Source organism: Condylostylus longicornis, unplaced genomic scaffold (assembly GCF_029603195.1).
Source record: "Condylostylus longicornis isolate FDR11 unplaced genomic scaffold, ASM2960319v2 ptg000001l, whole genome shotgun sequence".
NCBI classification, from domain to species: Eukaryota; Metazoa; Arthropoda; class Insecta; order Diptera; family Dolichopodidae; genus Condylostylus; species Condylostylus longicornis.
Window position 1 is genome coordinate 2,389,174 of NW_026577970.1, and position 16,376 is coordinate 2,405,549.

A 16,376-nucleotide genomic window follows, 5' to 3' on the forward strand; every position below is an offset into this window, starting at 1 on the left:
AGAAATTCGAAACATGACTATTTTAACTTGAAAATATTTAATCAATTTAATTAAGATCGATTGATTTAATTTAATCTAAAGAAGTTGCGAAGACATTTCTTTGTTTATTAGTACAGCTACCAACAGCAGCTGTTTTTTTGATTGTATGTAACATATGCGATTGAAAGTTTGATGTTTAATTTTTGATTCAAAGTGATTAAATATTTTCAATATTAAAATTGTGGTTATTTGATTGGTTTCAATTTAAATTTTATTTAATTGTTATCAATTTTATACTTATATCCTTTTTTAATTTAAATTCTAGATATTTTAAATTCGCAAATTTCGTCTAAATTTCCAACAGAAACAATGTAGTTTATTTATTTATTTATAATAATTTAGGTAACTTCAACCTGCAGTTTATTCATTTGTTCAATATAATTTGATATTAACTGGTTAGTGATTAAAGATGGTACAATTTAAAATTTCGTTATTGGTAATTAATATGATGGTTTTAATTTTCAATATTCATTATTAAATATACAAAAAAATTGTACAAAAATGGTATATACAGGTACAAATATAAATAAGTATGTGACATATGTATATGGATATACATATATACGAGTATATAAGATTTTGTTAATAGACCATTTCATGTCAGGATCGTTATGCGTATTAAATGTGATTGGGCTTCTTTTTTCAATTTAGTAAATTAATAATGTACTAATGTGTTATATCTACGACTATATATCAGTGTATACGACATTATATAACATATTATAGTATAGTAAAATATTAAATTATTAACTGATATAAAAATTCGTAAAACTATATAATTATGATTCATTTGATATCTTGCTATTAACTTTAACACAACTCAAAAAAAAAACTTAAATTCAACATAAAACAAGTAAAAAACTGACATACTGTGCAATTTACTATTTACTATAGCCACTTTACTACCTTGTGATTGTCGCTTTTGATGTGGTAAATGAGATTTAAGAAAAAAAAATAGATTGTGTTTAAATGATGTATGGTGTGTAGAATATGAGATAAATAATTAAAAAAAAAAAACGCAAGTTAAAATGGCATTTATTAAAAATTTTTTTTTGCAATTTTTGTTTTAATTTTTTGCTTTATAAATGCATTAGATATATATTTGAGGCATATTATTAAGATTCGTGCGGAAAGACATGAAAATTGTATACAGTACACCTTCTTATCGGGCAATAATAAAAATTAAATAATATTATTAGTTTATGGGAATTTTAACTGCGATTAAATTTGTATTAATTTGTATTGTGCGAAAGTAATAATAATAATAAAAAACTTGAAAAAGGAGCGGCGTATGAGTCACAAATAACTGTTTCGCAAATTTGTCTTTTGTTTTGGTAATAAGAGGAGTATTTTTATTTCCTAGAACTTTTAAAATTTTAAAAATGTTTAGAATAAAAGAATTTGGTAAAGGCTTAGAATTCAAAGTACTTGAAAATTGAGTATAGAAAACTTAAAGACGCAGATTTTACATTATTAAAAGTAATATAGTGTAGGCAAATCCAATTATAATAACGCTTTTCTTGCGATCTAAAAAGGTAATTTTAACAACATAAATTTTAAACGGCACTTTTTCGAAAATTGGATCTGTGAGGTTTCACAGATTAGAAGTTTGAAGAAGAACTTGACAATAAAAAATATTAACAAAAATATAACTAACAAATTTTAAAATTTTCATTTAGCGTCTTTTTGACAAAGCAACCTTGCGAAGCTCTCCAAAACGCTCCAAAAAGGTACTTGAAAAAGGTACTCGACGGTCTGTCCCTAAACCATGTGAAATAGTGTTTAACAAAAAAACAAATTCTGAATAATTTTACAAGATTTTTTTTTGAAAAACCTTCTCAAAACAACTTCAGATCAAGAAAGAGGTCCAAAGAAAGTCCTGGAAAACAATAAATAATAGAGAACTTGCGTATTTCTCAAGTTTATGAAATATGTTCCGGGATCCCATTTTTCTCCATAAGAAGTAGTGCGATGGTTTTAAAGTTATTTTGAAGTATTAGAATGGCATTCCGCGCCATCCCGCGCCATCACGCTTCACGTCGTCCACTGTGTATAATCATAAGTAACGTCTCTATTTAAATTTCATTAATAAAATTTTGGTTTGATTTATGAAAATTCTATTTTTAATTTTTTTTTTTTCAATAAATAAAAGTAGTGGAAAATCTATTTGAGAAAAATCTTCAATTTATTTTGTTTTAAATTTGTTAATTAATTTAAAGAGTTCACTTACAAAAATAAAACATCATTTTATTTAATAATAATCGCAACAATTTAAAAAATTATAAAAGGAAAAAGTAAGATTTCGACTTATATAGAAAAATAGAGTAAAACAAAATATTATTGGATCGCATTTACATGTGTTTGTTTGATATCATTTTGGAAATTGATTAATTGGATTTGGTGAATTGAATTAAATTAAATTAAAATAAATTAAATCAAATACCTATTTTGTAAATAAAATCATTTTGGCTGGAAAAGTTGATAAATTCATTTATAAAACTCATTGAAAAATTTTATACTATGCACACACATATCAAAAATATTTATTCATTTCTGTTTTCAGTTGTATGCACAATTATTGCGAAAAAATTTCATCTAATCGTATTGCGTCTGTAATTAAAAATTAAAAGAGAACTGTTTTATTGTAAATTCAGATTTTTTCCAAATTTAGAAGAAATTATTTTATTGAAGTTTTTGTTTGGTTTTAAGATTAAACGGAAAATTACATATGTATGTAGATAAATAGAATTTGGTAACCTCATGTCTAAAAAGCTTTTCAAAATATTTTTAAAGTTAGGTAAAAAAATATTTGAAGATGTTGAAGGAGTGAGTATTTGGAGCGAATATATAAAATTAATTTAGGCTTATACAAAATTTCAAAATTTTAATATGACCAATTTGGTTTCTTATATAAAATTCTAAAAATAGGTTAGTTTTGTTTATTATTTTATAATTTGCTTGTGTATATACCTATATATACCTATGTAATATACTTATATATTATATTAAAACCTCATTTTTACTTGCATTGTCAATTTTAAAATTGAACTCACCAAAATATAGGAATAAAAAGTTGGTAGCTAGTAGCTCAAATTTTTTAAAATTTTTTTCCTTTTAACATTATCGATAAACTATTTTCAAAAATTTTAATTAAAAAAAAAATTCGAGGAGACATCCCATTTTCGTAATGTAATTTCGTAAATGATAACGTGATGAACGTTTAATTTTATTTTCATATCGTATTGGAAAAATGAAATTGAAAATGCCTTTTTAATAATATTAATTTGTTAAGAGAATTGATGAGTGCTTCAATTTTAATCGTCAAATTAACGAGTACTTGTTGCAAATGTGCATGCTATAAAATGAACAAACATTGTTGTTTGTTTTATAATTTATTTTGTTTTCAGGTTTGATAAAAAGCAAATAATGTTAGAATTAAATTTCTTGGGAAGGACGTAACGATTTAATATAATTTGTAACTGAAGCGTAAATAAATAATAAAAGAAAATAAATTTCTAAATAACAGTAAATAATTAAATAACTAATAATGAGCAAATAGTTAAAATTTAAAAAAAAAATTATTTTAGAAAATAAATCATTTTAAACTCCACTTGAATCAGCTGCTTTCTCAAGTATTAATAGTTTAGGTTTGTTAGTTTGAATAATCGAATTGAATCTGTTAATTTCTTAAGCCTTGGTTATAATTGTCAAATTATTTGAGAAAACTAGTTTTTTTTATTGTTAAGAATCGATTACTGTTATAATTTTCAAGACATTGATTTAAAAACCTTTTGTTTGCCATTTTTTTTTGAACCTTATATACAGTACGTAAAAACAATTTTTGAATTTTATATATGAAGTGGTGTTAATAATAAATATTGGGGTAAGTTAATTTTACAGTTCAAGAAGCTCTCGTTATCAACCACAATAACACTTTAAATGCTTTAAAAATTAACTTTTTGTAGACTTAATAATAAAAAAGTTAATAAATTTATAATTTAACTAAAATTATTAAATTGAACTCAATATTTAATAAATTAATATAAAATTGTTTTGCCAATCAAAATTTTTTGTTATTTTAAATTCTCGCAAAAAATATAATATTGAGAACAGTAAAAATGCATTCATTATAAAATTGATTGAGCAAAGCCAAAAATATTTCTGAAATTTTTTTTTACAAATTAATAATTTAAAAAAAATGTAATCAACCTTAAACAACGTCATGTAAACGACTAAATTTAATAGTTATACATAATATTATAAAAATATTTTTAAATTGTTTTTGAGATTTTTTAATTAATCTAAAGATTTTTAACTTTTTTTTTAATTAAATCTAGATCACATTAAGTATTAACAAGTCACTTAAGTAAATTTTAAAAACAATATTTTTTTTGACGGGATTTGTCATAATAATGGGTTTGCAATTGAACAATTAATTAAAAGTCCATGACATGATAATTAAATAATTTATGCACACGGTTTTTTTTTTGCTTTACAGTGTGAAAGTTTCACGGTTAATATCAACATGTATTGGAATGTCTCTGTTTTTCATACTTGCGTACAATTATATATAAAGTGTAATATACATAATATGTGTACACATATTTTAATATTGAAAAATTGCTTTTAATCTTTAAATTTAACTAAAAATTAATTATAGGTTTTGTAACAAAATTTCCTATAAGAATTTATAAATACGTACATATATATACATATATCTTATTTCGTAACAAGTTTGAAGCAGAGAATTCTCTGGGATATTTAAAATTAAGCAAAATGATAGTCATTTATACATCGTCATGTGAGTATAGCAAATAACATAACGGATGTAGCTGGAAGGTTAGCCTTCAATATTTAAATTTAAATTCAGTACTCTATTAGTTTCCAATAAAATTTATGAAAAATCGTGTTTATTAGTGTTACACTCTCTATCATGTTTTTATATAAGAAAATCTTTACTTACCTTTATTTTAGAAAAATTGTAATCCGGGAAAGTCATAAAAATTTAGTTTCTTGAAATTTTACATAGTACCCAAACTTAACATATTTTCTAAATTTCGCAAATTCTTCAAAATTAACTTGCTTCCTGTGTAAAAACATAGGCAAAAAGTTGATTTTTTTCTTAACGCAGATGTCAAAATTCGGGAATAGTCGTCAAACCTATCAATAGTGGGGGTCTTTAAAAATTAAAATAAACTAATCTTACTTAAAAATGTGTGTTTAGTTCAAAGTTGAAATTATTTTAAGAATTTATACTTTTTTATCTATTTAATTAAATGCTTTTTTTCCGCATGGATTTCTTCCCAGAACATTATTTACGTTAAATCAATAATATTAATTATTCTCCCTTTTTTCTATTAATGTACTTGTGTATATGTATTTAAGCTATTATTTGAAAATTTTTGAGCAGTAAATATTATTATTCACCAATTAAACTATATTTAAATGACAAACTAAGTTACAGGCTCTTAGAGCTTCCAACATATTTTTAATGGAGATTTGTGTAAAATCTCAAAAACTTTCGAAGTGAGTAAAGTCAGTTTTTTGTGGTACAAAAGATCATAGGTTCATGCTTTAAAAAATGCTATGACAGATCAAATCGATTTGTTGGACTTATTAATTATGTCACTTTCAAAGTAAATTGTTCATTTTATGATTATTCCATAGATAGTAAAATATTTTTTTTATCCATATTTGTTACATTTTTAATTTACATAATTAGCACGAATTATTACAGCAGTTGTTATAAACACTTTATAATAATGCCGAAAATGTGTGAGTATACTCTCTTATTTAATTTTGAGTTAGTACAGATGGTTAGTACAATGAGTTAAAACAAACTGAACTTGTATTAACCCACTTGTAGCTTTAATAGTCCTTTTTTGTAGAAATATTAAAACATTTTAATGCTTTTTTTCAGAAATTTTTTAAACAAAATAATATATTGTTGCATTATGGGAAAATATCAAACAAAAAAAAAAAATTGATGTGATCACGGAGAGTGCTGCACAATATTATGAAAATAATTTTTGAACACTTCTTTAAAATTTTAAGGATGCTCCTAAGCTTTTGATTAATATAAACTTACATCATACTGTATGTATTCTGTAAAAAGTCCCTGAATTAGATCTGGTAGCAAAGAAGTCAAATAATAAATTTCACGCTTTTATTCAAATTAAAAGAAGTCACGCTTCAAAGATATGTTAAAAATCGACATGCGGATTTTGGTTCTATATTACACATCTTTCCTTGCTATATGCAATGCGGTCGGTAAGAATTATGCTTTTTGTATTTCTTAAAATTTATTCCAATGTATTTGAAATTGAAAAATTTCATAGTGTTATTGCCTACATGCCATTTAGCGACAATGTGTGGTAGAAAAAAATATATGTATATAACATTCGTTAATGTGGGACTGGTGTGTATTTTTTAGTAGCCTGATATTACGGACCCAATAAATTAGCATCATAGAAAGGGTCCCTGTTTGGAATAAGGTATTACAAAATGATCGCGATGTGAAGTTCGAAGGATTAAAATGGTTGCATTCAAAATGTAAGAAAATTCTTGGATAAATGTGCCTGTTTTGAAAGTAGGTATTGAGAATCAGACCAATAAAAGCGGAAACTTGGAGTAGTGTGAAAACGCATGCGTTTTATGTATAGAAGTTTTGTTATATAAAACTAATTTATATAACATGAAAAGACTTAGAATTTGTTTGTATGGGGTCAGAAATATTAAATATTAGTGCTTAATAAATGATGATATTTTATAGCTTCTTTCAAACATATTTATTTAATTTGGTGCTTTCCCGCGTTATCAACAAAATTTTTTTAATAGTTTAATTTCTCCATTTTACTAATTCGTTTTAATTTTCAAAAATAATTTTTTCGCAATATTACGAATTGGTGATGTTTTAGTTTATCCAATATTATCCAGATCCTCAGTTGTCTAATATCCATAGTTTTGCATCCATAGATATCATAATATGCTTTGTAATTTTTGAAATAAATTTTATACGTTTTCTATATGTGCCTAAAATGGAATACATTGTAGGCTGTGTGTATGTAATCATTGATATTTCAATAAAAATTAATTTTCTTTACAAAGTCTTGTCTTCCCACGACATGTACCCGATTTGCAACCGACAATACTTTTTTGTTTCTTACATTAATGTCATTTGTATACTTTTAATTCTGACAGATTACGTGACAGCACTCTTGTAAAATTTTTCTTTTTTTTTTACTTTTAGTTATGGGTGCATATTTTGTTGTTTTTTTTTATGTTTTGTTTATTATTTTTGCAATATTATTTATGTGTAAACAGTTTACAAAATACAAGTTGTAATAGGAATGATTACTATATGAAGTAGATCAACTATTGGATGGATAGATGGGTAGATATGTAGATGAATAGACGACAAGGAGTAAATAATTTTGTTAAATTTACGACCTGCATTTAATTTGCGTATACGCGTTTTTATCGCTAGGTGAATTTTGTTGTTTTTCTTGTTTTTGATTTAAAGAGCTTATAGTATACAGGTGAATTTAAAATATATAAATAAAGAATACTTACACAATAAATACATATGTATGAATAAATTTAAAGCAAAAAAAAAAAACAGGTTATATGCTAGTTAGTTTTGGGTATCAATTAAGACGTTTAGTATATGGGGAGCATTAAGAAAAGCAGGTCTATGCCTATTATGCATTCATGCTTGTATTTTATATTTTCAATTTAAATATATTTTAATATTATGTGTGTATGTATGTAGTATTAACAATATTTTATGGATGCCGATTTAAGAAACTGACCTTTAACTTTAAGAAGTCAACGGCCTGAAACTGTAAAGAAGTGAAAAGTCATACTGATTTAGTGTAGAAATATTCTTCTTTTTTTTCTTTTAAAGAAGATGTCAGTTTATTTTATTTTGAATGTTTTACGGATAACTGGTATTTCGGCAGATATTTTGAATTTGAAATTATTGGCATAAACTTTGATGTTTCTAAATATTTTATTGTTTTTATATATATTTCTTTAATATTAACCCTTGAGAATTACGAAATTAAATCCTACTAGAACAGTACAAGTACGAACGCCATTACGAGCTCTTGTTATTCAATAATTCGAAGAACAGTTAAAGTTCCTGACATACAATTGAGCTATTTGAAAGCAGCAGTCAGAAAATTTTTCAATGCCAAACATCAAACTGTCAATTTCTAAAAGATTTTGTTTTTTCGGTCATTACCCTCGGGATACATTTTGCTTTGATAATGGCTTAAGTTACGACACACGAAGTTTCAAATATAATATTATAATCCCAAAAAAAAATTTTTTAATTAATTTGGAAATGGTTCAGATATTATATAAGTAAACATTTTGTGTGCATGTAAGTATACGTATATGAGAGCATAAAAATATTGATATTGAATGAACGACGTTTTGCCAAATTTCAGCGAATTAAAGAGTAATATTATTGACCTTAGATTTCCAGTCATAAAACTCTTATATATTCATCAGAATTTTTACTTTACTCCCAAGTTAAAATATAAATTCAGTTTCTTCGTAATCATAAAATTTTCATGTTGTTCTGCAAGGAACAACTTTATGTTCTGATTATTTTTATACTCGTATTAATTAAAAGTGAAACAAAACACAGGCAAAATGAACAAAAATCATTAAGATTTATTTTTTAAAGATGATTAAGACCGAATAAATTTTGTGATTACGGGCATTTACTTTGTAAGAAAATTTAATTTGTTGCTTTTGCTTTGTGCCAAACATAAAACATTTTTTATTGATTGACTTCAGTTCAATTGGAAGGACAAAAATCATTTAATTTGAGTTAACCAAAGTATTAATTCAATTATTTTGTATTAAAATTCAGATTTGAACATGTTTTTTTTGTAATTTCGATTTCGTTTTGGGATTATAAAAAAAAATTGTGCAGTTTCTGCGCAATACTTACTTTTTTGAGATATCGAAATGTATGTATGTATGTTGATTATATATAGATGTTTAAATTTTAACTTTGAAATAGCCTGAAAAATAGAAATATACGAAATTACAACTTGTACTAATTTACCTTTTGTAGATTAAGAAAAGTATTCAAGTTTTAATTAGCGAATTTTATTTAGTTAAATTCAAAGACTTTTTAGATTTTCTAATTATACTAAATAATTTTGTTGTATTTTGTTTTTGCTAGTAAAATTCTATTATGGATCGACGTTTTACTTTTTGATGAATAAATTAACATTTAAAATAAGAGATACTAGTTTATTTATGTGGAAATGTTTGTATATACGTATATACACGTTAGAAAAATTTGTATGCACGTATGATTTTACTTTTGGATAAACATGTGTGTCAAATAAAAGTACTTTGCACACATGCATATAGTTACATACTTCAAGCAAAATTTTATTATGTTATTTGGTTCGCAAACACATATATATTTGGTAAGCAGTAGTATTTTCCCGATATTTATTATTTTTCATCGTTTAAAAGCTTGTGTTTACAATCACTTGAAGAGTATCCTGAATTATCATTGCATATCCATACGAGTATATAGAAAATATTGAAAGTTTTACGAATTCTATAATAAATCTTGATATAAATGCTCCAATCTAAATGGTCAGGAAATTGATGCACATGTCGCCTTACGCTAGATTACTTGACAATTTCTTTCATACTTCAACAAGCGACTAAAATTAAAATTTCTCAGATTTATATGAACGACGTGAATGTGCATTACAAGACCGAAGTAACAATAAAGTTTCTTCTTCTTCTTCTTCATCTTTTTATAGGACTACGTCCTGTTCTAAACAGCGCCTTCTTGAGATTGGCTCGTCCAGCATTCTCGCCACCTTTTTGGAGGGCGTCCAGGGAGGCGGCGACCCTGTGGAATGTTGTTATAGGCGATCTTTGCAAGTCTATTTTCGTCCATTCTTTCTACGTGTTCTCTCCAACCACGTCTTCTCCGTCTCGCCCATCGAACTACATCTTGCACGTCACATTGTTTTCTGATGTCGGCACTTCTTATTCGGTCTCTTAGGGTTTTACCAGTTATTTGCCTCAGAGTCCTCATTTCTGTAGTTCTAAGTAGCTGCTTGGTTGTTGAGGTGTCTGCTCGGCATTCTAGAGCATAAGTTAGAACGGGTCTCATACAGGCTTTATATATTTTAACCTTGCCAGCTGTGCTCAAGTACTTATTTTTCCAAACAGTACCGCGCAGGCATCCAGAGATTAACGATGCTTTGTTTGCTTGACCTTTGATTTCAGTCCTTAAATCTCTGCATGATGTGATGTTGACGCCAAGATACTTAAAGCACATCACTTGCTCAATCGGTTTATCATGGACTACCAGTTTGCACCTTAATGGTGTTTTAGATACTGTCAAACACTTTGTTTTTTCTGTAGCAATCTGCATATTAAAGGACTCTGCTGCGTTGGTAAAGGCGAATAGGAGTCTTTGGACATCGTCCTCATTCTCTCCCATAATAACAGCGTCATCTGCGTAACATAATATCTTTATTACATGTGCGCCCATCGTATATCCGGCATCTACTTCTTTGACTCTGTCTATGATTTTATCCATTATTAGGTTAAATAAAGTAGGACTTAGAGAGTTTCCTTGCCTTATACCGTTTTGTACTGGTACATCCACCGTTAATTTTTTGTTTATTTTTAGTTTTGTCAAGTTTCCAGTATTTAAATCTCTAATGACACTTATTACCTTGGGATGTACGCCTTTTTCGTCCAATATATTTCACACATCACTTAGCCTTATTTTGTCGAATGCTTTTGCTAAATCGATAAAGCACATAAAAGCTGGATGGTTGTATTCGATTGCTTTCTCAAGAATTTGGCTCAAAATAAATATAGCATCGACGGTCGATCTATTTGTACGAAAACCTTGTTGTTCTTCGCTTATTCCCGCTGTTTCTGTGATATTTTGGGATAAAATTTTGGTGAAAAGCTTAACTAAAGCACTTAGCAAACAAATACCCCTATAATTTTGTGGATCAGCTTTATCACCTTTTTTAAAAATGGGCATAGTGATGCTATTCTTCCATCCAATAGGAACCAGTTCGTGCTTTAATATTATATTGAAGAGTTTTGAGATTTCCGATGATAGTTCCGACCCACCATACTTTAGCAACTCATTTGTGATTTCATCAAGACCGGGAGCCTTCCGATTTTTTAGTTTTTTTATGTTGAGTGCTACCACACTTTCATCAATCGTGAAGTCAGTTTCTGCATTTTCCATCACGAGGACTTCAGGGTTGTTCATGCTTGTGGAATTATACAGCTGTGTGAAGTGACTAATCCATGCTTCCTCAGTTATATTTGTTATCTGAAACAGTTCCGAAATAGGTTTCTTCTGTTTTCTTAGCATACTCCATACTTTCTTTTGAGCTCCGTATAGGTCATGCTCCATATCAGCAGAGAATGAAGCCCAGTGTTCTTCTTTTATTTCCTTGACCCTCTGATTGGTCCTATTCCTTACGACCCTATACTCTCTGTATGTTTCTGCAGACTTACAGCTCATGTATTTCAAATAAGCTTTGCGCTTTTCGGCACATAATATTTTAATTTCTGTTGTAAACCAAGGTGTTCTTATATTATTTGCATGAATATTTACTTTTCTTGTTCCCAGTGCTTCTCTAGCAGCTGCTATGATATTGGAAGATAGTTTTTCCCACGCATCCTCCACGCTACTTTCTTCTGTTATTGGGCTGTTCAAGATTTTATCGCGCAACCTGTTTTCATAAAGTAGTTTGGTGCTGTCGGTATTTAAAGACTCTGCGTTAAGTTTCTCGATATATTCTGGCTTTCTCTGTTTAGAACGTGGTATGTTTTCCCTGATTTTACATAATACAAGGCCATGATCGGACCCTACATTAGCCGAAGTCAGTGTTCGAACATCTAATATTTGTGATGGCAATATTGATCGGTTCGTTATAATGTAATCAATTGTCGACTGATGTCCCCTCGTGTTCGACCATGTATATTTATGTTGGGGTTTATGTGGGAAAAATGTATTATTTAACCTTAACAGGTTTTGAGAGCAGAATTCGATCAGTTTTTCTCCGTTTTCATTTATAACGCTTTCATTGAATCGATTTTTAACACCATTCAATATTTCGTCCCCTATTCTTGCATTGAAATCTCCCATAATCACGAGTTTATCACTTTCTGGTATAGTATCCATAAGTTCTTGTAGCTTGTCGTAGAACTCAGTGATCTCTTCTATAGGCTTATTTATATCTGGTGCATAAGCACTTATCATATGTAAGTTGCAAGTGTTATAGCTTAATGTAACCATTATCAACCTATCATTTATGTATTGTACATTCCAAATGCTGTTTTCAAATTTTTTGTTTATTAGTACTCCTACACCCGACTGAGCCCTTTCATTTTTATCTTTACCACTGTACAGGAAGACAAAATCTTCGTATTCAACAGAACCTTTACCTTTCCTTTTAGTTTCTGATATTCCACATATATCTATTTTGTGTTTCTTGAGTTCGATGAGTGTTTCTTGTTCTTTTTTATTCCATGACATAATATTCCATGTTGCTATTCTTAAATTGTTTCCAAATCTAGTCCTTTTTCGAGCCGGGTCATTTCCATGTGATCTAATCTTGTTATCCGAGGCGTTGTTGTTTCTTTGAGCTGTATTTAGTTTAACATCCTGGAGTAGGTCGCTAGCCTTGCTTCAAGATGACATACGCACTTGCAATTTCGGCCTTACTCTCCAACGGTTGTTCGAGAGTCAGTTACCAGCGGTCACCACTAGGAGGTAAAGCAAGCACTTGGCCAGGAATTCAACAGTTGCAACATTGGGTTAGCAACCAGTCAATGCCTACCCTGTTGATCCTAACCCAGACCACCATAAAGTTTCTAAATTCAATAATTAATTTCTGTTGCGGCTATAATCACCTACATAAAAATTTCTAAAATATATGTTGATTAATGGAACACTATTGCAAGAACTTTACACCTTTGAACTACTAAAATTTCGTTAGTAAAAATTTTGCATATTTTATAGCTCAGCTAAGTTTAGGTCGAAATCACATAATATACGAAAAAATAATCTTACGAAAAATTTGTTACAAGTCAAAGTATTTTCGATTTGAATCAAAGTTTAAATGCTAATTGGTTTTTAGTTTTTAATCTTAAAATTGTTAAAATAAACTTCAAGCATAACAGTCTCGGTATCTGACCATTGGTGCAGTGGTTATGGCACCGGCCCTCTAACTGAAGGGTCTCGGGTTCAAACCCCGGTCAGGTCACTATAAAAATCATATTCAATATTATATAACTTAATGTACAATACTATAATAATAAATATTATTCAAGTAATTTTCAAATATTCATAATATTCGATACTAAAGATTAAGAAAAATAAACAGTAAATATTAATAAACTGAAATATTTAATATAAATAAAAACTACGGTAGGCTAGTCACCTACCTAGCTAACTCTCTATGACTATAGAAACTAGGGCATGATAGATATCATGCACTAGCCCTATACTCCTCCTAGGAGTGAAGAAGGAAAAAAAAAAAAAAAAATAACAGTCTCGGTTAACAACGTAAATTTATTTCCAATGCTCGCTAATGCGCTAGAAAAATTGGTGTGTGCTCGGAAAGTGATTTAAATGTAAAAGCGATTCAAAGGAAAAAAAAACATGAAATATTAACATTAAAAATTGTTTTTCAATTTTGACTATTGTGAGGCTATAAGATCAATACATAATATGATTGTAAGTTTTGTTCAAAATTTCCAAAAATTTCTCATAAATCTCATGTATGTATTGAAGGAGAAAACATAAAACATAACTAATCGGGAAAACTACCAAATGATTACTGTTTGCTGATTTATAATTAATATTAAAGGATTATTTGAGATTAAAATTAATTTTCTTTTATGTTTTTCATTTTTCTACTTTTAATTCCATGCTAGAAAATAATTAGTAGGAGTTCTATGGTGCAATACCTGCGTTCATGTAATAAATGGTGTATAAACAATTTTGGATATAAACTGCATTATTTACACCTGTTTCTACTTTTATAGTAATAAAAATTGCACATTTTCGTATGTGTGTATAAATGTGTATAGTTAATTATTTTAATAAGGAATTTGCATATCTCAATTTTTACAAATTAATTAACACCTTGTATAAAAATAAAATGAAATTAAAATCTTATAACAAATTTATTGTTTTAATTTTAATAAAAATCGAACTTTTGAGAAATATTTATAATATTTTTAAATTCCCATTGTAAGCAACATCGTATATTCTTTACTTGTTGATGTAGTTGAAATTTTTCCGATAAAAATTTTTCGCAAATTATTAATTTAATCAATTCAAAATTATTAAAATCAGAATAATCAACATTTAACAAACATTTAAATATGTTAAGAAGCTGTTGACTTTACCCTTAAGCTTCTTCATATAATTCTATAAAACGTAGGTCCATTAGTATAATTACTTGCTAATTAAACGAAAAATCCAAGTTTTTGTGAAGTATTGTCAAGTTCTAAGGTGAATATGTGTGTGAAAAATTATTTCTATAACAAAATTTCGCATATCGTGCAGTTAATTAATTAGAAAAATATTTAATTTGAAAATTGTAGATGGTTTTCATTAAGTCTTGTTAAAATATGTGCAGAGTGTTTGACGTTCAATGGTAGTCAATGGTAATGACATTCTGAATCCAATTTTTAAATTTTTACTGGTAACTCAGGAAATATGATATACAAAGATAGCTTAGTATTGTCGTTTTCGATACCCTCTCTCAAGATTAAAGCGCACACACATACGTTTCTATTGGCATAAAATATTTAGTTTCGGGTCCAAATGTCCTCGCACTAATTCTCAACAAAGTCCTCGACTAATCAGCGGTTTTGCAAAGTTTTTATGCTATCAGATTAATTATTTGTATTACCTTGTACTTACATCATATGTTTTACAGGTGACCGAATTTTAAATGAAATTTCGTATTTGTTATTTTAAATTAAATCTGATTTCAATAAAATTTATTCAAATTTCATAAAACTTTTATGTAAAATTCAATGATATTATAACTAGAATAATTTGAGCAAAATACCCACATTCATTATATTTTGACATTTGTTAGATAATGTATGAGTTCAAATTAAATGATATTAAATCAATTTATTTTTTCGTTTGTTATGTGTAATAAAAATATTTAATTGTAGCTATAACAAAGTCATATGATTTTATGTAATTATTGAAATGCATATAATTATTCGAATAGTTTGTAAGGAATATGACATTGTTCTATGTTAAAAAAAAACTGTATTATATTCGATGCAGGTTAAATATATTTTACAGGGTGTTATGAAAGCGATTCTATAGGAAACAGAGTGGAAGAGATAGGACACGCCTTACACTTTTTAACTCAACCTCTTTAAGATTTGATTTCTAAATATTTATTAATGAAAAATTTTTGAGAGCTTAAACAAGGAAAACATTCCTAATTGTTTTCTCCCCAAGCTTTAGAAACTCAAACGAAACTTTTTTGGATCGATATTACTGACTTTTGGTTGTGTAAGCTATTACTATCCTTCTTTTATTTTAATATATAGATTATGGCGGTAAAGATTTTCCCGAATGATATTTCATTAAAATAGAATTATAATTTATATTAACTTCGCGGTTCTACCCCATAAAATTTTGAAAGTTTAAGTTCGTATGGTACGCATATGAACCTATAAATGTTGGTGTCCGGAAAGAAATCTTTGTGCGGTCGAAAAGTTTCTGAGTAACACGCTATCTGTTTGATAGTCTCGAATAATTTTTTAGCAAACGTCTATGTTTTTATTTAATAAGCTATATTTATGTCATGCATTCCTGCATTTGTGCGGAACAACATAATAATCACATATGGGACGTTATAGAACGCTAACATAATAATCACGTACGAGGCAATTGTTGTACTTGCATTCGAATTAAATACATAAATTACTTATTTACATAACGAATTAATTTTGTTTGTTGTCAAAATATTACAATATAATTATTAAAACCAATTGAGAGTCTAAAATAAAATTGATTTTCTTTTCTATTTTATTTGCCACTTAAGATAAAAATAAAATCTGATGTGGCAGCACATAACCGACCGCAATGTGTATTGTCCAGTTAAGTGAAAGTATTACAGAATATTATAAAAATGTCTGTTAAATACTTCTTTCCAATTTTTAGGACATTAGTAAGCTTATAGTTAAATTTGGCCCTTAGTAGACTTTCGCTTTGTGCTATTCGAATTCCCTGAAATGCTCGTCAGTTAGTTTCGGTAACAACCAGA

At 27.7% G+C, this 16,376-nt stretch overlaps 2 protein-coding genes across 2 annotated transcripts; both read right to left on the minus strand.

The window, feature by feature from the left end:
• Nucleotides 1-9,856: 9,856 nt before the first annotated feature.
• On the minus strand, nt 9,857-10,633 carry LOC129618927 (uncharacterized). The gene has a single exon (XM_055533959.1). It carries the CDS (start codon nt 10,631-10,633, stop codon nt 9,857-9,859), a length of 777 nt encoding a protein of 258 aa, XP_055389934.1.
• Nucleotides 10,634-10,804: 171 nt separating this feature from the next.
• On the minus strand, nt 10,805-12,604 carry LOC129618936 (uncharacterized). Its single transcript, XM_055533970.1, has one exon. It carries the CDS (start codon nt 12,602-12,604, stop codon nt 10,805-10,807), a length of 1,800 nt encoding a protein of 599 aa, XP_055389945.1.
• Nucleotides 12,605-16,376: the final 3,772 nt, after the last annotated feature.

Bases quoted from the DNA above. Each gene is read 5' to 3' on its own strand.
- LOC129618936 (XM_055533970.1), bottom strand. From the start codon at position 12,604: ATGTCATGGAATAAAAAAGAACAAGAAACACTCATCGAACTCAAGAAA.
- LOC129618927 (XM_055533959.1), bottom strand. From the start codon at position 10,633: ATGGATAAAATCATAGACAGAGTCAAAGAAGTAGATGCCGGATATACG.